At 41.0% G+C, this 24,576-nt stretch overlaps 1 protein-coding gene across 2 annotated transcripts in view; it reads right to left on the bottom strand.

Annotated features, from left to right (window-relative positions):
• Positions 1–23,676, bottom strand: part of ARIH1 (ariadne RBR E3 ubiquitin protein ligase 1) — a 112,300-nt gene extending 88,624 nt beyond the window's left edge. The window contains exon 1 of one of the 2 annotated variants that reach the window (XM_024232444.3): positions 22,973–23,676. In XM_024232444.3, coding sequence (XP_024088212.1) covers positions 22,973–23,238 — 266 coding nt within the window. In that variant the 5' untranslated portion in view covers positions 23,239–23,676. The remainder of the gene's footprint in view (positions 1–22,972) is intronic. The other variant, XM_002825635.6, reaches the window with a different exon arrangement.
• Positions 23,677–24,576: the final 900 nt, after the last annotated feature.

Below are 24,576 nucleotides of genomic sequence, written 5' to 3'. Positions count from 1 at the left end.
TGGTTGCAGATTAAAGTCTATTGACATAAGAATGCACCATTTTAAAAAAGTCAAATCTTTCTGAGCAGTGATTTACATCTAGTCAAGAAGTTCACATCTTCACCTCCTTAAGACTCCCCTTTTGTGATCTATTTAGTGGAGCATTAAATACCTAAATACCTTTGGTAGAATCAAAAACAGATAACTGAAAAGGTTTCCAAGAACAGCTGAAAAAAAATCTTAAAAAAACCCAAACCATTTTAACACTATTGATTCGAAACATCCCTACTATGGTATATTATGAAGCTTCACTTCCACATTCAAGAAACCAGATCTCCTCAATATAGTATATGGAGTTTATAAAAGTATTAACTAACATCAGCATTTGAGTCAGAATTTAGGCTGTGGTAAGATCTTAGGTTTTACAGCTAAGATTGCTGGTTTGAAAACCCAACAATCTTCACTGAAGAACAAATACATATTTTTGTCTGATTTTTCATTTGGGAAGCTTTGAGAAGCACTCTACTAACCTATTCGGGAAAACATAGCCTCTTCTTTTTAGAAGCATAACAGCATAGAAAATGATGCAAATATCTGCATCATTCCACCATCTCTATAGCACTCACTTTTCAGCCAATACTAGAATGACACATGCAACCTAACACTTAACCTTATAAGCCTTCAAGTGTTTGCAACGTATGATTAAGTCTTAAAACTTGCCTATAACTGATGTTTTAGGATTCAGTATAAAAATGCTATTGCCCTTCCATCCTAACCCTGTTTTTTTTTTTAAGCCAGAAATTGCTATTATAACTGCTATCATTTAGCAAGTAAACTGATACAAATACTTAAGTAAATGGTACAAACATTTAAATAGAATTTCTTAATCTTCCTCATAGAAGTCAGCGAAATAACAGGAAGATTTAGATTATTTTCATCAAAATATTCCAGAGTCAGGAATATAAATAAACATTAACACATAAATATACACACATAGCTCAATCTATCTTCTCTGTTTCTCCTCCCAGTTTACAAAATAGGATCCTTTATCATAGTTTCTGAAAATCAGCCAGCTCCATGAATAAAATTAATACCATTAATATCCTCCATTTAATTCTCTCTTCTATCATTCGGCATCTTAAAGACAGTGGCAAATGCCATTTACTTTGTTGCCTAAGTGCCAAGTAGGCTTCTGGTTTAAAACATAATAATAAAATTGTGCCCTTTACAAGTACATCACATTTGTCATGTCAAAACAAGCTTTCCCACAAAGATGTATAGGATAAATGATGTGCCCTTAAATAATGAGGTACTGGTTGCCAATGTCTGTGTGTAAGTATGTGTGTTTAATGGTCCTTTAATGACTTGTCTTTGGAATGATTCTGTCCTACCTTTGCTGCTGCAGCCCGCCTGTCCTTTGCATCACTGAATTCATACTTCTGGAAGTACCCAATATGCACTGTAACAGACAGATGGACAGATCAATGGGCCACAGCGGCAAAGGCCAAAGAGACACACTTGATAAAAATTAAAATCAAGGTATATAAAGGGGTGGGGAAAACCAGAAGAAAACACATCTATCTATATTCTATAGTAAAATACCTGAACTTGGTATTTGCAGCCATCCCATGCACATATCCAAATACGCTATTCTTGATTATCACAACAGGCAAAATAAATCAGTATTTTTAATACCACTGACAGTTACAGATACAGCAGGCACTTTTGTAACCAGGCCACACAGTTTCTTCAAATAGAGATTGCTCTTTGGTACATAAACTATCACATCCATAGAAAACTTTCTGCACCAAAATTAAAATGGCAATTATTGCAAGCAGGAAGTTTCTACTGTGACGCTAAGGTCTGTGTGCTTAGAGTATGTTTGTATTTCAGCATTTTGCCATTCTACATTCCTGCCTTTATAAAAATGGTTGCTAGCACCACATCTAGGTAAGACAACTTTGGGGGCTTAAAACAATATGTAACAGTATTATTTAGGTCGATTACCAAGCTATAATAGTAAGACATTTACATACAAAACTATGGCCAGGCACAGTGGCTCAAGCTTGTAATCCCAACACTTTGGTAGGCTGAGGTGGGAGGACTGCTTGAAGCCAGGAGTTTGAGACTAGCCTGGGCAACAGACCCCATCTCTAAAAAAATTTTTTTTTTAATTAGGTGTGGTGGTGTGTGCCTGTAGTCCCAGCTGCTCAGGAGGCTGAGGCGGAAGGACTGCTCGAGCCCAGGAGTTGAAGGCTGCGGTGAGCTGTGATTACACCACTGCACTCCAGCTTAGGCGACAGAAAAACAGTGTCTCTTGAGGAAAAAAATTGTAGGATATATTTTTGTATAGTATATATATATATTTATATATCATAGTTTATATAGCATATATAGTTACACCTCAATAAACTTCTAAGCTATTTTTAAAAAACAAACCTTAAAACAATGTCTCAACATTCTAGCTCAAGTCAGTATAAATATTGTGTTTTGATACAGAAATTTTTGCCTGACATTAACCCAAATACCTGTCTGACCTGTCTTCACCAAGAGCTTACAGTCATGAAAGAACAATTTTAATTTAATCAATTGTTTTATTTTGCATACATCTAAAATAAACTAGATCCATGCTACATGTTTAAGGAAGTTTCAGGAAACTTTTGTTTATAGGAGATCTAACCATTTGTATATTCTTTTGTTTATAGGAGATCTAACCATTTGTATATTCTTTATTATTTTAACCCATCAAGAACATGGACAAATAAAGAGACACGATAACCAAATGCAATCCATGATCCTTGACCAAAGGAAGAAAAGCTATAAAAGACATATTGGACAAATGGGGAATACTGAATTAGACTTTTTTTCTGTGACAACTTGAGATATACCATGAAATTAACTCCCAAAAGTAGTTCAGTGGTTTTGATTATATTCACAGAGTTGTGACATAGTTGTGTCAACCATTAATTTTAGAACATTTCATCACCCCAAAAAGAAACCCTATACTCATTAGCAGTCACTCCCCATTTCCCCCACTCAGCCTCTGACAACCACTGATCTACTTTCTATCTCTACAGATTTGCCAATTCAGGATATTTTGTATAAATGATATCACACAGTATAAGGGCTATCGTGACTGGTTAATTTTGCCACTTAGGCCGACAAGCTGAGAGCCTGTCATGAACATTGCCTAGGTCTCTTTTACTGAGGGAATGGAGAGCAACTATTAACTATTCATCAAGTTAGTTAAATGAAAGTTGCTTAAAGCTTCAACTACACAATTACAATACTCACAGATGATGAAACCGAATTTATTAAAATCAAATTTACACACGAAGTCACAAAGCTGGTAAAAGGCAAAGCTGGAACTGTATGTGGTTCTAAATGATACCAAAGACTTAATCACTAAGTTTTTTTTTTTCCTAATAATTCATCATTTCTCACTGGTATCTTGAATGCCTTCCCTCCTCCATTCCAGCCTTGCTAACCCATTTCTTTCACAGGTTATTCTAATGGATTACTCACTACTCTCCCAGTTTCCTAATCTCGTCCTGTTCTCATGTATTTCCTCTAGTACCAACAGAGTGGCCTTTTAAACTCTTAATTCCTTATTAATTTAAAAGTTTAAAGTTGTTTCACGTAGTCCTAGTGAATTAAGTCCATCTCAACAGCACTACGCTAAAAGCTTTCATAATCTGATCACACTGCCTGTCTAGCCCCAGCTCCTACCACTCTACTTCCCAGTAATTTCAGCAATATTCAATTCCTTATTGTTCATTCAACATACCAGAACTTCTTCCATTCCTCTTCCTCCTTTGTCTGGAATGCCACCTCTAACCCCATCTGCCTAGTAAGCTACCATTCATTTTTCAAAATTCAGCTTCCATTCCTACCAGCAAGTCGTTCCTCCCAGAGAACAGCATTAAATATTCCTTCTCGACCTTATGCTTCTACTATGAAACATACCATCGCATTATAACTTATTTATACATTATTTCTTAAAGAGTCGTCCATTATCTGTATTCCCCCAGCAGTGTGGCAGCTAAAGAAATCTCAGCTGATAAAAATAAATCAAGTACTCAATTTACAAATGGTTCCCAATTAAACTGAAGCATTATATTTAGGGATCCACTAACCTCAGAAATTCATAAACTATAACATGATTATTTAGGATCTTATAAGAAATATAAAAATCAGGTTAGGGAAGGGTTCTGCATTTATGAGAAAAGTACTAAGACATCAATAATACTGTGAGGGAGAGAACCAGGTAGTTGACGTATAAAGGCAGATATATATGTGTTTTTTAAATCTTTTGTGCTTTTCGAATTTGAACCAAGAAAATATATGTATGCATAGTCAAACAATAAAAAATTTAAAATCCTTTAAAAAAGTTTATAAACAGTCACTCTTAGCACACTAAGACTGTTTTAACTTTTAAAAAAAAATCTGAGGTTATGGAGAAAAGCTCAGTATACATCTTATTTCTACATTTTGTTTTGTACATAGAATGAAGAAAAACCTGATTCACAAAGATAAGTTTGCAACGCAATTTCAATAATCTTTGCTTAAAATGACCTAGAATCTTTAAAAAGGTAGCAGAAAACATTCTACTCAGAGCTAACTAGTTAACTGTCTAGAAAGTGCTTTTATTTTTATAAATTCTGAGTCGGAGGAAATATACAGAACTCAAAACTATTAATAATATAGTAATATCAAGATGAATTACTTATTCATTTGTTACTGCAAAACCCACCAACCCTTCAGTATCTGCAAAGAGGGTATGAACAAACAGATCTGCCTGGTGTTTATTTAATTGAGCAGGGTGCACATGTGCTGCTGTAGTGTTCTACCTTATGTAAACTTTGCCTGAACAGACATGCACAGGCCTCAATCCAAAATACCAGTGCAGAATAATCTTTCTAATCAACAATCCATAAGAAGTAAACCCAGAATAAGCAGCAGCTTTATTCTGGGTTCTGACCCCCCCAAAAAAAGTGTTAGTCTGGATTAGGTTATTGCATTGCTAGTCTCCAATATGTTAAATAAGTCTTTAAAATTATAGAATGGCTATCATGAGAAGGGTTAGAACCAGGTAGGTTCAGGTAAAAAGCTACAGGAAGACAAAATCAGAATATGAAAGAACTCCAAATCAGAGGTCTTCTGGAAGTGGCTGTGAAGGTTTAGCCAGAGTAGACATTTAAGAATAGTCTACAGGACCACTTACCAGGGAGGTAGTACTTGATATGTGGTTGGCTAGGATAACCATTAGGATCCTTCCAACCTTGTTAATTTGACTCTATGTGAATCAAAAACTGTGTTGACGGTGGTATGAATCAAAGATTAGGCAAGCTTACTGCCATCCTTAAATCTTCAAATATTGCTTAATGTTGTTACACTTTCATTCCTAAAGGTGACTAGAATACTACTGTATATTTAAAAGTCCTATTTTCACCACTTTGGCTTCATAGCTGGGTGGAATGCAACATTATAATCAAGCTTCACACATTATCATATATCCTAAGGACCCAGCTATTATATTAATGCGATACAATTAGAGATGATTATTAAAAAAAGACAACATTTTTAGGGCCAATGAAATGTAATTATTATATTTAAAAATTCTGTAACAAACCAGTGACTAAAATTATGTACATACATTTCCAAATTTCAAAGGAACATTTCCAAATTAAATAACAAGTAATTTGAGGCCCACTCCCTAAGTTTTCCCCTTCATAAGAGGTGAAGTGGTAAACAGGTTAAAAAATATATTTTCTCACATTTGAAGTTAAACGGCATTAGTAATAAGCTCACCTGAGAACTTTACTAAAGAACTATTTTCTCATTACCGAGCAAAATAAACTGGCTCTTCTCCCTTTAAAGCAAGCATTTGTTATCCAGCGCCTCCATAACAGTTTCATGGTGCTATTCTTCAAGAATCTCTTGGTGCTTCTTTCAGAAGAATGCTGGGCTTTGTAGACCACTAGTCTAAGTTTGTAACTTCATACATAAATCATGAACAAATTTTATGTAATATATGTGTATTCTATTACTTTGGTCAGAAATTATTTTTTACTAAACTTTGTGTTTTTAAATGCTCAGAGTAGAAAACAGTAAATGTTGTAACAGCAATTTTGGCTTGATATTTTCTTGAGGATGGTACATATGTAAGCTGTAAAGTCTTAAATGGGGTATGTAGTAGACTTCTGACTCTATTCTATTCCACTCTTTATCATTTACTTGGATTCAGAGGCCACAGCAATGAAGTCACAAGTCAGAGCCCACTGACTCAGCCTGTATAAGTCAGTCTTCTGGAGCACAGCAGGATGGAAAAAGATAGAAGAGTTCCGCAGAGGCAAACAGAAAATACCCAGCACACACAACAGTAACATTCACACGTTTGTGTATATTTAATGATACAAAATACTGAGTTCCAACTCCAGCTATGAAAAGCTGGTTATTTAATTCCTCTATGCCTCTAATTCCTTAACCACAAAACAGTAAAAATGTCACCTATTTCACATAACAGTTGTGATAACTAAAGTTCCGTAAGATAACTGGTTAAGAGCAAAAAGTAGTACGTTAGAGAATGAGGGAAGGGTTAATTCAGTGAATTCGGTAGAAGAGAAATGTGAACAATTCACAAAGGAAAAAAATAAGGATAGTACCAAGACTTATTTTTATCAATAATAAAATCAATTAGAAAATTCACTCATATCTGACTTTTCAATCAATGTCTATCAGCTATGTTCCAGGAACTTTGTGGGTACAATGTGAATACCAAAATTAACACACTGATCAAACAACCAAGAATTTCAGAGTCTATCTAGATAGGAAATAATGAGATAAGAGCTTTTTATTATAAAAGTATATACAAAATTCTGAGGCTCACAGGGAAAGATTCAAGGAAGAAACAATATTTACAGTGGGTCATGAAGTATGAATGGGTTTATGGGGGGGTAGGGGGGAAGCATTTGAAGCAAAGGAAAAAAACCTTACAAAGGCATACAGAAAATTTCCACAGGGAATGTGATTATTGTGCTATAATATGAATAAGGATAAAGAAATGGCAGCTAAAGTAGACAGGGGCACATTATGAAAAGCCTGATCTATCATGCTAATAAATCTTTTATTTTTTATTTTTATTTTTTTCGAGACAAGAATCTTGCTCTGTCATCCAGGCTGGAGTGCAGTGGCATGATCTCAGCTCACTGCAACCTCCGCCTCCCAGGTTCAAGCAATTCTCCTGCCTCAGCCTCCCGAGTAGCTGGGATTACAGGAGCACGCCACCACACCGGGCTAATTTTTGTATTTTTAGTAGACACGGGGTTTCACCATGTTGGCCAGGCTGGTCTCGAACTCCTGACCTCAGGATCCGCCCACCTCGGCCTCCCAAAGTGCAGGGATTACAGGTGTGAGCAAATCTTTTATCCTAATCTGCATCATTTAGTCATTGGGACTCAAAGGCTCAAAACATGTTTGGCTAAGTAGGTTCCTTTTAAGTTTCCTATCCTATTGGCTGCCCACATAACCACTCCTATCCTTGCTTCCTCTCCCATCCCTGCTTGTCATGAATGATAAAGATTTGATATGCTTCCTCAGACTATAGATTTAGGCCAAATATGAACACTTTTGAGACTACAGTACAGTGGTCCCCAACTTTTTGGCACTAGGGACTGGTTTCATGGAAGACAATTTTTCCATGAAAGGAGGGGGAGGGGAGTGGAGACGCACAATGACAACAATGAATATTCCACCTCAGATTATCAGGCATTAGATTCTCATAAGGAGTGCCAACCTAGATCCCTTGAATGCACAATTTACAATAGGGTTTGCACTCCTATGAGAATCTAATCCCGCTGCCAATCTGACAGGAGGCAGAGCTCAGGTGGTAATGCTGGCTGGCTGCTCGCCTCCTGCTGTGCAGCCCAGTTCACAACAAGCCACAGCCTGGGGATTGGCAACTCCTGCTGTAATAAACTGAGTAAGGTGACTAACTTGTAAGAGAAGGAGACTTTTTTTTTTTTTTGAGGAGACATTTTGGCATTCCCTGAAAAACTTTTTTTTTTGCTAGAGATGGGGTCTCACTATGTTGCCCAGGCTGGTCTCAAACTCCTTGGTTCTATCAATCCTCCTGCCTCAGCCTCCCAAAGTGCTCGGATTACAGGCGTGAACCACCGTGCCTGGCCTCCCTGAAAAATCTGTGGTGACTATATGTATTACATTCACAAGGCTACAAAGGCCTCTTTTCTATTATTATGATCCTTTTCACAGTTCTTTTGATTTTTCCGATTTTTTTCCAAAGAGAGCCTTCTAACAGCTTTTAACAAGACTCTACTTATCCATAAAGACCAATATTTCCCTTCCCTAAAAACCAACTGGTTGCTTTGGAGGGCAAAGCTTTCCGTAACCCACAGAGGTGCCAACATATAACAAAAGTGAACCATAACAGGGTTGACATCTTATAAAAATAATATTTCAAAAGACAAACTGGTAGTGTGTGGAATTTTGAGGTAACAGCAATATGCTAAGATTCTCAACTGTGGAAACCTGCCCAGGGTAGGTCCAGAAACAGAAACAAGCTCACAAGTCAAAAGCACACACAAATGTTTTTATTTTGGGAAGACCACCATACTTCAGTATGCAGAAGTGCTTTATGCATACCTCCCATTTTGTCACACAAGCAATTAAGATGTGTCCTTAAGGAATAAGACTTAGAAAACTAGTAATTTTTACTTCTTCATTTAGGATTAAGTGAAACATATTTTTTTACTCTGAGTGTGTGATAGTGAAGAACACAATGACTACTAGTATAGTTTGGTGCCACTGATATCTTTTGTACTAAGGTGCCAGTGGTTTTACCTACTCATTGCCCTGCAACATCAGCACAAATGCCAGAACATTTTAAGAGACAAATAGTGTCTTTCTGTTATTATTAAATAGTTTTGTTCTTATGGACCATACTTTGAGAAGTACTGTATTAAACTGATTCAACTGTCTTTTTTTTTTTTTTTTTTTTGAGACATGGTCTCACCCTGTTGCCTAGGCTGGAGTGCAGTAGCACAATCTCGGCTTACTACAGCCTTGATTGACCTCCTGAGCTCAGTAATTCTCTTCTCCCACTTCAGCCTCCCAAGTAACTGACTACAGACACATGCCACCAAGCCCAGCTAATTTTATTTATTTTTTTGTAGAGAAAAGGTCTATGTAGCCCAGGCTGGTCTCAAACTCCTGGACTCGAGTAATCCTCTGGCCTCAACCTCCCAAAGTTCTGGGATTGCAGGCGTGAGCCACTGCACCTGGGTGATTCCACTGTCTTTAACATCATCACTGTGTCAGTTCACACAAAGCGCCAGGGAACTATACGCAAATAATAAAGCTTCACCTAAAAGGCTGAATATTCAAGGGCCTTAAGAAGCTTGTCCTCTTGGAATTCAAACATTTCTTCCTTGCCATCTTCTTACACTATCACTTTGGTATTATCTAGAAATCACAAAATAATTTGTTAGTGCCAGAAGAAAATCTTGTCTGGATCCCTTTGGTTTACCATAAGGAAACTGAGAAAGCAAGCATTTACTAGGCAAGGACAAACTTCAACAAATATTTACTGAGTTTCTTCTGTCAGAGAAGAAACTCTGCTATGAACACAAAGATGAAGGAGTTTTAGTTCTCACCTTCAAAACCCTCATATATAGCTAGAGGCTTTGGTATAGGGATAGCTATATCATAACCTCTTATAGGCTATACCAAATATCCATATGAAGCACTATTCAAACATAGATAAGGAAGCACAGGAAAGGTAGAGGAGAAGAACCTGAAAAGAGATGAGCCACCGCAGCCAGCCTGAGCAGATTCTCAATAGGAATGTATCAGGCAGTTAAGAAGAGAAAGAGAGCTGGGCATGGTGGCTCATGCCTGTAATCCCAACACCTTGGGAGGCTGAGGTGGGAAGATCGTTTGAGTCCAGGAGGTCGAGACCAGTCTAGGCAACACGGCAAAAAATTCTGTCTCTACCAAAAGCAAAACAAATAAACAAAAAATAAACAAATAAAAATAATAATACAAAAAATTAGCCAGGTGTAGTGGCATGCAACTGTAGTCCCAGCTACTCAGGAGGCTGAGGTGGGAGGATCGCTTGAGCCCAGGAGTTCAAGGCTGTAGTGAGCCGTGATCATGCCACTGCACTCCAGCCTGAGCGATAGAGCAAAAACCCTGTCTCAAGAAAAAAGAGAGATGGAAAGAAAAGGTATCAAAAGAAGAGGGACAAGTATGAACAAAAGCATGAAAACACAAATATGTGTTACACAGTAAGGAATTACAAACAGTGCAACTGGGGGTGATAAGGGATGAGGAACAACAGCAGATGACATTGAAAAAAATCAGCTATGTTAAGATGGGGAAGCCATGAATGCCACAGTAAGGAGTCTGGGATAGACTTTTGACAGAAAGTCTCTTTTTAGCAGGAGGATGACTATTAAATTTGTGTTTGGTAACAGAATGATACACTGGAAGCCTAGAGACAAGGAGGCAAAATAAAAAGGTCCTAAACTAGGATTAGTTAGTAAAAAGGATAGCAACAACAAGAAACAAATTTCAGAGGTAACTTGATCAGGGATAACTGGATGTGGAAAATGAAGGAAAAAAAAAAAATCAAGGATGACTCAAATCCCAAGAATGGTTCTCAGATAAGCCAATCGGAAAAGCCTCAAAGAGAGAAGGTATTAAATTTGAGTTTCAAGTAAGTTTCAGATAAATATCTGTCCAAATGTCACAAATTCCAAGATAAATGTCCACATTAGAGGCTTTCACTTATAAATACTTGCTAAGAATCAGGTAATACTTCTCGGTTTCTAGTTTACACTTTATCCCTAGAAACACTGTACAATTGTGATTAGGAGAGAAGACATATTACCAGGTAATTAGAGCCAGTTAGTATCTGAGTTATAAGTATGACAGTTCCAAAGGCAATGGCAAAGCAAGCCTGGGGAGAAGTGTCTAGGATGATAGCTATTCTTAGCATTGTCTAAGCAAATGTCTCAGTAACAAGAAAATGTTACCTAATACTTCATTACTTGCTCTGTTTTTTGCCAAAATGTATTGTCAGGGCACTTCTGACACTTTTAAGTGGAACAGAGCAAAAAAGGAAAGAACAATACTACAGAACAATATTTACATACAAAAAAATAATAATAGGAGAAAATTCCTGAATATTTGGCATTTTTCATTTAAATCTTCAAACTTTTGGCCTTAAAACCAAAATTGTCAGGCTGGGCACAGTGGTTCATGCCTGTAATCTCAGCACTTTGGGAGGCTGAGGAGGGCGGATCACCTGAAGACAGGAATTCGAGACCAGCCTGGCCAACATGGTGAAACCCTGTCTCTACCAAAAAATACAAAAATTAGCCAGGTGTGGTGATGCATGCCTATAATCTCAGCTAATTGGGAGGCTGAGGCACGATAATCACTTGAAGCCAGGAGGCAGAGGTTGCAGTGAGCCAAGATCATGCCACTGCACTCCAGCCTGGGCCACAGAGACTCCGTCTCAAAAAAAAAAAAAAAAGTCATTTTTAAAAATGAAAAAAAAAAGTAGGGCTCTGGAAAGCTGATTTGCCAGAGCAGACGTTAGAGCATTAAGAATTTTTTAAGCCACCTTCTGAGATAGCATACTATCCATCAACTTAAACACTAATTGGGCATCAACTATACCCCAAGCTGTATCAAATGAGACATTACAGCAGTCCCCTTCATCCTCAGGGAACATGTCCCAAGACCCTCAGTGGAAGCTTGAAAGTGTATGTAATACCGAACTTATACATGCTATGTTTTTTCAATCTGATAAGTGACCAGCCGAGGCCAGTAGCAGGTAGGTAGTCTATCTACTGCTATATAGTGGATAAAGGGATGATTCATGTCCTGGGTGGGATGGTGAGAGATTTCATCACACTACTCAGAATGGTGTACAATTTAAAACTTACAAATTGTTTTTTTCTGAAATTTTCTATTTAATATTTTCAGACTGCTGCACACCTCAGGTAACTGAAACCTTGGAAATTGAAACTGCAGATAAGGGGAAACCATTGTATGGTCAAGCCAGATGACCACCTATCACTAGGTGAATGACAATTTAGGGAAAAAAAATCAAAAATTTAGGAAGAAACTTAAATCATAAGTGATTATAGAAATCTACTGACTCTATAAAAGTGGCTTGACAGCTTTTTAAAAAAATATACATGAGGCTTTTTAAAACACTAAAAATAATGCAAGGACCACCACTACTATCTCCACGGGCCCCAAAGGATCCAGTCACTCCAGGTTAGAAGCAGCCTGATTACTATCTCGCCCAATAATGTCAACCTAAATAAATTCTCATTCTTCTATTTATCCCATCATTTAATGAAAATAATTAAGCTATTTATACAAAGTTACATAGTAATATAGTGTCAAAATCAAAGGATGAGTTGTGTATATACAGTCAATAATTTAGCAAAGTTATGGCCTATGATACTATGCCTATTATAAGAAAGACAGTGATTACCTAGAAGGCAGGAATGACTGAGGAAAGGGTGGTGATTAACCTCAGGAAGAAAAATTTTTCCTTCAGGATTCCAAAATGATAGTTATATAAAAAACAAAACCATTCAGGGTGCTACAGGCACTAAGAACAATGAGTGAAAGCTAATATGGAAGTAGATTTTCTTTCCATTAAAAAAAAAAAATCAATAGGCAAACACTGGTTTGAGATGCATCACAAAAATAGTTCATTGTTATTTACTTGTAGTTAAGCAGAGACGGCAGTGTTTTAGAAAGATTTCTTACAAAAGCAGGAGCTCTCAACCCTGGATGTGCATTAAAATAATCCAGAAAAGATTCTTGTTTAACGGCAATGCCTGGCCCAAACCCCCCCGAGACCCACTTACTTGGTATGGGGTAGGGCCTGCGTGCCTGCATTTTTAAAAATCCCCAGGTAAGAAAATCTCAGTAAGATCACTAGATCACATCAATGTCATTATCCTCACTGTGATACTGTGCAAGATGTTTTGCAAGATACTGTTTTTATAAGATGTTACCATTGTAGACAAATCGGTAAAGAGTATGTGGGATTCAATGCAATACAACTTTAGTCCCGCCAAGCATGGCCATAATCAAAAAATTAAAAAATAATAGTTGTCGTCATGGATGTGGTGAAAAGGGAACACTTCTACGCTCCTGGTGGGAATGTAAACTAGTACAACCACTATAGAAGACAGTGTGGAGATTCCTTAAAGAACTAAAAGTACAACTACTATTTGATTCAGCAATCACACTACTGGGTATCCACCCAGAGGAAAACTCATTATACGAAAAAGATACTTGCACACACCATTTATAGCAGTACAATTCGCAACTGCAAAAATGGGGAACCAGCCAAAATGCCCATCAATCAACAAGTGGATAAAGAAACTTATGGTGTGTGTGTATACATATATATACACATACACACGTATATACATACAAACACACACACATACATGTATATACGTACACACACGTATATACGTACACACACACATACACGTATATTCGTACACATATACACGTATACACGTACACACATATACACGTATATACGTATACACACATATACGTATAGACGTATACACACACATATACACGTATATATGTATACACACACATATATATATATGATGGAATACTAATCAGCCATAAAAGGGAATGAGTTAATGGCATTTGCAGCAACCTGGATGGGATTGAAGACTATTATTCTAAGAGAAGTAAATCAAGAACAGAAAACCAAACATTATATGTTCTCACTCATAAGTGGGAGCTAAGCTATCAGCATGCAAAAGCCTAAGATTGATATAATGAACTCTGGGGACTCGGGGGAAAAAGGTGAGAAGGGGGTGAGAGATAAAACACTACAAACTGGGTTCAGTGTATATTGCTTAGATGATGGGTGCACCAAAATCTCACAAATCACCACTAAAGAATTTACTTATGTAACCAAATACCACCTCTTCCCCAATAACCTAGGGAAATAAAATTTTTTGGAAAAAAGAATATGTGGGATTTTTGCATTATTTCTTGTAACTGCATGTGAATCTACAATTTTCTTTTTTTTTTTTTTTTTTTTTTTGTAATGGAGTTTCGCTCTTGTTGCCCAGATGGAGTGCAATGGCATAATCTCGGCTCACTGCAACCTCTGTCTCCTGGGTTCAACTGATTCTCCTGCCTCAGCCTCCCGAGTAGCTGGGATTACAGGCGCCCACCACCACGCCCGGCTAATTTTTGTATTTTTTTTAGTAGAGACGGGGTTTCGCCATGTTGGCCAGGCTGATCTCGAACTCCTGACTTCAGGTAATCCGCCTGCCTCGGCCTCCCAAAGTGCTGGGATTACAGGCGTGAGCCACCATGCCCGGCCGTGAATCTACAATTTTCTATTTTAAAAAGAGTAATGAAAAAATCCCCAGGTGATTCCATTACGTAGCTAGAGTTTAAAAAACAAAAAATCAGTAAACTGGAGAATCTCAAATTCCTACCAATTCTGAGACTACAAGCTATTTTAAACTTAAGCCACTGAAAGGTTATTAGGAATGTTTATCATTTACAGGTATAATGTTTTGCAAAGCCAAAAGTAATTAATTTATGGTTAATCCAAAATAAAAAATCCAAAACACTATGTTCTCCCAATAGCATACAAAAAGACTGGACAGAAAGGCATTATACAACAGCTGTAATTTACCTCTTAACAGAGAGAGAGAGACAAAACAGCCGGCCTCTAAGATAGCCCCCAAAGACCCCTGCCTCCTGGTCTTCACATCTTTGTATAATCCCCTCCGATTGAGTATGGGCTGGATTTGGTTATTCACTTATAATAAACAGAATATTGCAAAGTGATGCGACGTTACTTCTAAAATTAAGTTATAAAAACATTGTGGCTTCCATCGTATGGGCCTTCTCTCTAAGATCCCTCACTCTGGAGGAAACAAGCTACTGTGTTGTCAGCCACTTTATGGAGAGGCCCACATGGCAAGGAACTGGTATCTCTGGGCAACAACCAGCCAGTGAAAATCTGGCCTGGTCACAGCCAGATGAGTGAGCTGGGAAGGGGAAGCTTCCCCAGTCAAGCCTTGAGGACTGCTACTCAGGCCAGACATGGTGGCTCATGCCTGTAATCCCAGCATTTTAGGAGGCTAAGGCGGGCAGATCCCTTGAACTAAGGTGTTCAAGAGCAGCCTAGGCAACATGGCAAAACAAAAAAATACTGGTCTCTACCAAAAAACCCACAAAAACAAAAAAATAAGCTGGGGCGTGGTGGTGCACATCTATAGTCCCAGCTACTCAGGAGGCTGAGGTAAGAGGCTCACTTGGACTCAAGAGGTAACGGTCGCAATGAGCCGAGATTATGCCACTGCACTCCAGCCTGGGCACCACAGCAAGCCTCTGTCTTTAAAAAAAAAAAAAGAGAGAGAACTGCTAACCAGCTGTCACCTTGGTTGCAGCCTTGTAAGAGACCATAAGCCAGAGGCCCCCAGGTAAGCTGCATCCAGAATTGTGACTCACAGAAACTATGATATAACAGATCCTTGTTTTTTTAAGCCACTAAGTTTTGGGGTAACATAAGGCAAAAGATAACTAACCTATATAGTTAGCACAGGTCAACCCCAAAAGAATCTAATCTGATGACTTCTGCTTACCTTTCATCACAGTATTTAATCTCCCAGGTTCTACATTATTATCCAGCATTTATGAACTCCATTCTACTTTAGCTGATTTCACCATTACCCAAAAACTCTCCTCATTCTCACCTCATTCAGTTCCTTAGAATGACTTCCTCTTTTTTATCCACCCAAATCCTAGCCATCTTTGACAACACCTACAGACGTCTCTTCCATGAGTATCTATTACTATCCACTTATTTAAATTACTCACTAACCTAACAGCTTTGTTTTAACTCTAAGAGATTGTCAACTCCTTAAGAATAAGTCTTCTCATATTCCTTTAAACAGGTCTTTATATCTCTCCAGGACTTTATATCTCTTCCAGCATACTAATAAATTAGAAAACTCAACATTCTATATTAAAAAATATCTAGGACCGGAAGGGAAATCAAGAACTCCAATCTAGAATGTCAGATGTCACTAGTTTAGTTTGTCTATTTGAAAATACAGGCCGGGCACCGTGGCTCATGCCTGTAATCCCAGCACTTTGGGAGGCCGAGTCGGGTGGATCACCTGAGGTCAGTAGTTCGAGATCAGCCTGGCCAACATGGTGAAACTCCATCTCGACCAAAAATACAAAATTAGCCGGGCGTAGCGGTGGGCACCTGTAATCCCAGCTACTCGGGAGGCTGAAGCAGGAAAATCGCTTGAACCCAGCAGGCGGAGGTTGCAGTGAGCCAAGATGGCAACACTGCACCCCAGCCTGGGCGACAGAGAGAGACTCTGTCTCCAAAAAAAAAAAAAAAAAAAAAAAGAAAGAAAAGAAAAGAAAATATTGAGTAAAGACCACCTTAGCTGAAGGATAGCATAGCATGAAGGATAGCATCTATGATGACAAACACCTTCTAACCCTATGATTAGCCTAGTAAGCGTTGCCTAGGTTCTGGAAATTTTCCCATTATTACCTTCTTTTTTGGAAGCACAGTCTCCCTCTGTCACCCAGGCTGGAGTGCAGTGGCACAATCTCAGCTCACTGCAGCCTCCACTTCTCAGGTTCAAGCAATTCTCCTGCCTCAAGTCTCCCAAGTAGCTGGGATTACAGGCACAGGCCACCATGCCCAGCTAAGGTTTCACCATATTGGCCAGGCTGGTCTCAAACTCCTGACCTCAAGTGATCTGCCTGGCACAGTCTCCCAAAGTGCTGGGATTACAGGTGTGAGCCACCGTGACTGGTCCCCTATTATTAGTTTCTTAAACAATTTATCTTCCCTCATTAATCCACCTCTGTAGTAATCTATCACTACACATAACACACAGAGAAACACTGCTGTTAAATTTCAACTACATCAGCAGTTATCAAACTTTAGCTTGCATCACCATCACCTAGAAGGCTTGTTAAACCAGACAGCCAGACCCCATCCCCAGAGTTTGATTCATAGGACTACTGCCATAGCAATTCAACAAGTCAGTGTAATTTAAACTTACAGCTCAAGGAGATCAGCTGGGAAAATATAAAAGTCCAAGAGAAATAAATCTAAACTATATCAAAGACTTTAATAACTTCAAAACACGTGTGCCTGCACACATCATGCACAGGCTTGTACACCCTCTTCCTCCTCTCCGCATTAATGAATGTAACCACAATATGCACACCTGAATTCAATTTCTTGGAAAAAATGAACATCTCCAATTAACTGAGGTTTTTAAAATGATGTTAAACAAATAAAACACTTAATGTAAAAAAGGACCAATCTAGTATTTCAACTCCCTCATTTTCAGTCCCAGATTAAAAACAAAACAAGGCCGGGCAAGGTGGCTCACTGTGATCCCAGCACTTTGGGAGGCCGAGGCGGGCAGATCACCTGAGGTCAGGAGTTTGAGACCAGCCTGACCAACATGGAGAAACCCCATCTCTACTAAAAATACAAAATTAGCCAGGCGTGGTGGCATATGCCTGTAATCCTAGCTACTCAGGAGGCTGAGGCAGGAGAATCGCTTGAACCTGGGAAGCAGAGGTTGCAGTGAGCTGAGATCGCGCCATTGCACTCCAGCCTGGGCAACGAGAGAAACTCCACCTCAAAAAAAAAAAGCTTGGCTGGGCGCCGTGGCTCACGCCTATAATCCCAACACTTTGGGAGGCCAAGGTAGGTCGATCATTTGAGGTCAGGAGTTCGAGACCAGCCTGGCCAACATAGTGAAACCTCGTCTCTAATAAAATACAAAAACTAGCTGGGTGTGGTGGTGCGTGCCTGTAATCCCAGTTACTTGAGAGGCTGAAGCAGGAGAATCACTTGAACCCTGTAAGTGGAGGTTGCACTGAGCCAAGATCGGGCCACTGCACTCCAGCCTGGGTGACACAGCGAGACTCGTATCAAAAAAAAAAAAAAAAAATTTGAAGGTTCTGAGATATTAACTAGACAGAGTAAAAACCAGGGCTATAACTGACTCCCCAACCAGTAAACAATATGCTAGAATAGTACACTGTCTTCCTTAGTTTAGGCTTGCAAACTCAACTTGAGGTTCTTTAATTAAATCTCTTAATTAACTAAGTGAAATACAGCTTTCGAACCAACAGCCAACAGAAAATTTCTTCAGTAAGGCTTAGATTTTTTTTTCTTTAAAATGAGTTATTTGGCTGGGCACAGTGGCTCACGCCTGTAATCCCCAGCACTTTGGGAGGCCAAGGCAGGTGGATCACGAGGTCAAGAGGTCGAGACCATCTGGCCAACATGGTGAAACCCAGTCTCCACTAAAAATACAAAAATTAGCCGGGCATGGTGGAGCACACCTGTAGTCCCAGCTTCTCAGGAGGCTGAGGCAGGAGAATCACTTGAACCCAGGAGGCAGAGGTTGCACTGAGCCAAGATCGCGTCACCACTGCTCTCCAGCCTGGCAACAGAGCAAGACTCCGTCTCCAAAAAAAAAAAAGTTATTTAGCGTAATACATCTTACAAAAGCAAGATACCTATCCACTGTTTTTTATACCTCCTCTCTGACCACTCACATTCAACAGTCCCAGGTCCATATTCCTCTCGGCACACACTCTAAATATGGTACAGGTTGAGTATTCCTTATCCAAAATACTTGAGACCAGAAGTTTTTCAGATTTGGAATATTTAATTATACTTATAATCAGCATCCCTAATCTGAAAATCCGAAATCCAAAATGCTGCAATGAGCACTTCCTTTCAGCATCACAACAGTGCTCAAAAAGTTTTGGATTTCCAGGCCTACCACTTTGAGAGGCTGAGGTTCAAGGAGCGCTTGAGGCCAGGAGTTTGAGACTGGCCTGGGCAACAAAGCAAGACCCTGTGTCTCTACAAAAAAGAAAAAAAATCAGCCAAGAGTGGTGCCACACACCTATAGTCCTAGCTATTCAGGAGGCTGAGGTGGGAGAATCACTGTAGCTCAGGAAGTTGAAGTTGCAGTGAGCTATGCTCTTGCCATTGCACTTCAGTCTGGGCAACAACACAAAATGATTTCGGATTTTTTGATTAGGTATAACCAATCTGTGCCCCTAAGATTGTGCTGCTCTTCTCACTCTACTCACCCTGCCTGAGTCAAAATCGTGACAGTGGATTAACTATCACTATTCCAGTGGTTTAGTTATCACTAGAAGGCTAAAACACAGAGATGCTCAGGTTTCACCTCAGACTTCATTAATGAGTAAGAATCTCTGGAAGTGGAGTCCGGACAAGGACCTCCATATTCCCTATCCCTATATGCTCCTTAAGCAATAAGCATATCCTCTGCTTAACAAAGTGCCTGGCATACTTAGAAAGCACAATCAACATTTGCTGAACACTGTTGTGGAAATACAAAATGGCAAGTTTAAATACTCCCAACTGCAGAATTGAACAGGGTTCTTTTAATAAATTACCTAGCTACTTATATAGTTACATTAGAAAACTACTTTTTAGGCTGGGTGTGGTGGCTCACGACTGTAATCCCAGCACTTTGGAAGGCCAAGCTGTGCGGATCACCCAGGATCAGGAGTTCAAGACCAGCCTGGCCAACATGGTGAAACCCCTTCTCTACTAAAAAATACAAAAATTAACTGGGTGTGGTGCTGCACACCTGTAATCCCAGCTACTCGGGAAGCTCAGGCAGGAGAATTGCTTGAACCCAAGAGGCAGAGGTTGCAGTGAGCCGAGATCACGCCACTGCACTCCAACCTGGGCAGCAGAGTGAAACTCTGTCTCAAAATAAACAAAAAACAAAAAACACCCTGGCCAGGCGTGGTGGCTCACACCTGTAATCCCAGCACTTTGGGAGGCCGAGAAGGGCAGATCACTTGAGGCCAGGAGTTCAGTACCAGCATGACGAACATGGCGAAATCCTGTAACACAAGAATTAGCTGGGCCTGGTGGCAGGTGCCTGTAATCCCAGATACTGGAGGTGGGGTGGCGGAGAAGCTGAGGCAAGGGGAATCTCTTGAACCTGGGAGGGAGAGGTTGCAGTAAGCTGAGATCATGCGACTGCACTACAGCCTGGGTGACAGAGTGAGGCTGTCTCCAAACAAAACAAAACAAAAAACTCTGATTTTTTTTTTTTTTTCCTTAAAAGCTGAAAAGGTAAGCTAGGTAGCCACAAAGCATTTAAACAAAATACCAAATTAAATAAACTTTAATTGTTTAATTTAGTCTTTTATTCAAATGTTAATTGGGAAATTACAGAAAGCCAGAAAACTGAGTTTTCTGAAAGAAAATAATGTTGACTTATTTGAAGACCAAACCTAACCTGCAAATATCCACAAATAACAGTATTTATGTTGTTGCCCAAAACTCCTCTCCAAGAAAAAGTAATCAAATTCCCAAGGAAATATTAAATTAATTTGGTGATCTTTTTACATTTCAAACTTTTTCACCTGCAAATGTATCTTACCTGATTTCATACTGAAAATTAGAACTGAGAACAGGGAATTTAAACGTTTAACAGTTAACAGTAAGCTCTCTAATGCAAACTAAGTAAAATTCAGTGTTTATCAAACCAACATTAAGAAACCTAGATAACTGCTATTTCCAACCTCTATTAATAGAAAGAAGTCTTACAAACCAGTAAGAGATAAATATCCCAAAGAGGGGCAATGGGCAAAAGAGAATAAAATGAGCAAAAAGCGAGGGGCAATTTAAAAAAGAAATACCAAGACCAATAAACATAAGTTCAATCTCACCAGGTTTTTTTTGCCCATCAAACACTGGTTGGGAAAACTAGCATAACTTTTCTGAAAGCAATGTGGTAGTATGTATCCAATGCATTGAAAATGAGCAAATTCTTTTGACTCAGCAATTCACTTTATCCCAAGAAAATAAGAGCACTCAAAGACTGACCTATGAGGATATTTTCAATGTTTATAAAAGCCAGAAACTAGAAAATAAAAAGGAAGGCAAATAACAGATCGATTAAATCAATTAGTTCAGATCTATAATCATGTAAGTTCTCGAAAAACTTACTTGACAGAAGGCTGTTCACAGTATTTCTGTAATGTTTTTCCACTGAAAACACAAACAGAACATACAGTATGGTTCCACTGTTATTAACGTGGAGCCATATTAATGGCTATCCAAAGGTCTAGAAAAATAACTACAGTTCACATTTTGGTGTACGTCTCTGGGTGGCAGGCTTGTTTTGTCTTTTTATTTTTTCTTACCTAATCAGATTTTTCTTACATGTGCATCTTCTACAGGCCGGGCGCGGTGGCTGACGCCTGTAATCCAGCGCTTTGGGAGGCCGAGGCAGGCGGATCACAAGGTCAGGAGTTCGAAACCAGCCTGGCCAGCATGGTGAAACCCGTCTCTACTAAAAATACAAAAAATTAGCTGAGCATGGTGGCGCGCGCCTGTAGTACCAGCTACTTGGGAGGCTGAGGCAGGAGAATTGCATGAACCCGGCAGGCGGAGGTTGCAGTGACCCGAGATTGCGCCAGTGCACTCCAGCCTGGGCGACAAAGCAAGACTCCGTCTCAGACAAACAAAAAAAAATTATCTTCTACAATCCTCAACTTCCTTCTTAGACTATGTTCTCTATATTAAAAATTAAGACTTCCACTATTTAGTAATGGCACTAGATATCAGAGATTTTTCTATTATGCAAAACACTGTATTGAAACAGTGCCTGAACAGATACTCCAATTTTTAAAACTGTTACTTATAATACTATAAAAATCAGTTAATAATAGAAAGTCAACGAGTTGACAATGACATACTTCTAATTTGTCAATGAATATTTAGCCAACCAATTTAAGTTAAACAAAAAAGAAATAATGACTGACAAAAGAGGCAATAGTAACTTGCTGCTCATATATGTTTCCTTCCAGGTTTTCTAAAAGTTGCACTGAATCAAGCTTCATTTTTATTCTTCAGCCATATCCCTGACTCCTCAGGAGAACTGAGTTTTTTTTTTCCCCAAATGAAAACTTTTGATTTTCTAAAGCTCAAAAATGCAAAACCTGACGCACATGGGTTAAATGAGATGTGGTTATCAACTTACACCAAGTCTAACTTACCACAAAATAGAATATATCAGAGAAGGGAGTTCACAAGCAGAAAACCTCTGCTTTCTAACTCACAATAGAGTCTTGTCCAATATTAGACAACACTGCGTTTTGTTGTTGTTTTAGCTACAAGGAAGGGTATGCAATATGCAGTAACTATTCCAACAGCTTCAAGCAAGTCATATGCTACGACTAGAAAAAGTAGCAGTTAGGTCCCAAACAGCAAAGACATAAAAAAGATGTAAGCAAAAGCCTCACCATCTGAAAAGAAGGCCCATCAGCACCTCTTCCGAGAAATACTTCCCTTCCCCCACCTTTAAGTAGGCACTTGAGACTGCCAAGATCCATTTCTTTATTAACTGGTGCCCACTTGGGGCAACTATACACCAAGCTGCTCTTAGGCCTACTCTAATCCCTTCCAAAAGTGCTCAAATGAGGCTAAGGCCGGGGTGAGCCTCGTCGGGGCCCCATTCTTCCTGACTCCTCTTCTCCACCCCACTTCCTCCGCCCGGCCCCAGTAGGCGATCGCCCGGCCAGAGAAAAGGACACCGGGCCCAGGGACTGGCAGAAATTGCCCGCCAGAGAAGGCTTAGGCGGCCGAAGGCCTCCGCCATAGTAGGACTTGGGAAGCACCGCCCCCAGCGCACCTCCCCACACCCGGCTAATCAGCGAACCTCTGCTTTCGACACCCTCTATCCCCAGCAGAAGCAGCGGAGAAGACAAGGCCGGGAGGCACCGGGCTAGGCTGCGCACCAGGCCCAGGCCTGTCCCTCGGGACCGCGCGTGCCGCCTGAATCCGCTCCCCCGTCGGGCCCGGTCCAGCTGGCGCGGCGGCCACCCTCACCTGGATGACCTCGTTGACCTCCCGGATACATTCCACCATGTGTTGTAGAATCTGCTCGGCCGTGAGCACCTCGTAGCGGTAATCCTCCTCCTGCTCGTGCCCCGGCCCGCCACCACCGCCGCCGCCGCCGCCGCCGCCGCCACCGCCGGGCCCCAGAGCGCTGCCGCCGCCACCGCCCGTCTCCCCGCACAGCAGTCCGTCCCGCTCCCCGCCGACGCCCAGCCCGGGCTCCACCAGCTCCACCTCGCCCAGATCCAGGGTATCATCGTCCGGCTCGTCGTCGTCTTCGTCCTCCTCCTCCTCGGCGCCGCTGTCCTCCTCACTGCACTCCTCGTCCTCGTCGAACTCGTAGTTGTAGCCCTCGTCCGAGTCCATGGCGCGACGCGCGGGGGCCCGGCGGACGCTGGCCGAGGCGGGGAGAGGGCGGGGACGCCGAGGCCCCGGCTCTCGCTCCGGCTCCGGCTGATGTCCGGACGCAGGCCTGGCTCCGGCCCCGCGGGCCGCGGCTCCTCCCCAGGAGCGGCGGTTGGCGTTTGACGGCTGGTGGCGGCGGGGAGGGCGCGGAGGAGGGAGGGAGGGAGCGAGGGTGCCGCTTGCTGCCCGCCTCAGTCAGACGCGGCTCCGCTCCGGCCTCCGAGAGAAAACAGTCCCCAGCGCCACCTCCACGGCCGCTGCTATCGCTACTGAGCCAACAAAGGGGCGTGCGTCACCCCGTCGCGCTGCGTCGTCGCGTCACTCCTCTTTGCGTCACTGCGCCCCGCCCCGCCGCCCCTGCGTGGAGCCCGGGGAGACCCCACGGCCCGGCCTTCCTGGGCCTGGGACCCGAGCGGAGCCGAGCGGGAATTGCTTTCCCGGTTTGGTCCGCGGCCGCTGTGAGGGCCGAGCGGAAACCCGTAGACCTTTTATGTGAAAAGATTGCGGCCTCCTGGTCACCAGTCACCGAGAGAGGGACCCCTGGACCGCCTAGGTGGTGGTGTCTGCCGCAGGCCATAGGGATCCAGCCCACTCAGGCAGTCCCATGGGGACGCGGCCTTCCCACCCGGGCGGAAAGGCGCTTCCCGCCCGCCCTGCGGTAATCCCGGAAGCCCTCAGCTGTTAAGCTAAAATTTCTGTTGCTTTGGCTACTGATGGAAACCTGTTATAAGTGGAACCTCTAAATTGTATGACAGGCGAACCCACTTTAGGTAGCTGTGTGATTCTGTCCACTTGTACAGACGTGCAGTGGTTTTTAAGTCTCCTATAATGACGTCATTTTAAAGAGGCATTTCCTCCACCCAGCTGACAAGAGCGCCTCTTGAGGGCCCTAAACAATGTAAACAGCGATGGTTTTCATGAATTGAACACTGTGTAAGGGCTTTACATGTTTTCTGTCTCATCTTCATGGAGCCATAGTACCCATTTTATACCTGAGGAACCTGAAGCTCAGAAAGGAAAAGGGACCTGGCCAAGACCACATAACCCTTGCCCTATTTTAACCGCTGGATGCCCCAAAACATGAATCATAAAAATGCTTTGTAATGTATATGTATTATATACTATATAGTACATAAAAGACATGAATGCTTCAACAAAATACAGGCAATAATAGAAATATCTACAAGGGC

This window comes from Pongo abelii, chromosome 16 (genome assembly GCF_028885655.2).
Source record: "Pongo abelii isolate AG06213 chromosome 16, NHGRI_mPonAbe1-v2.0_pri, whole genome shotgun sequence".
In the NCBI taxonomy this organism is placed as follows: Eukaryota; Metazoa; Chordata; class Mammalia; order Primates; family Hominidae; genus Pongo; species Pongo abelii.
Note: the sequence above shows the minus strand (reverse complement) of the source record. Positions and strands in the feature narration are given on the sequence as shown.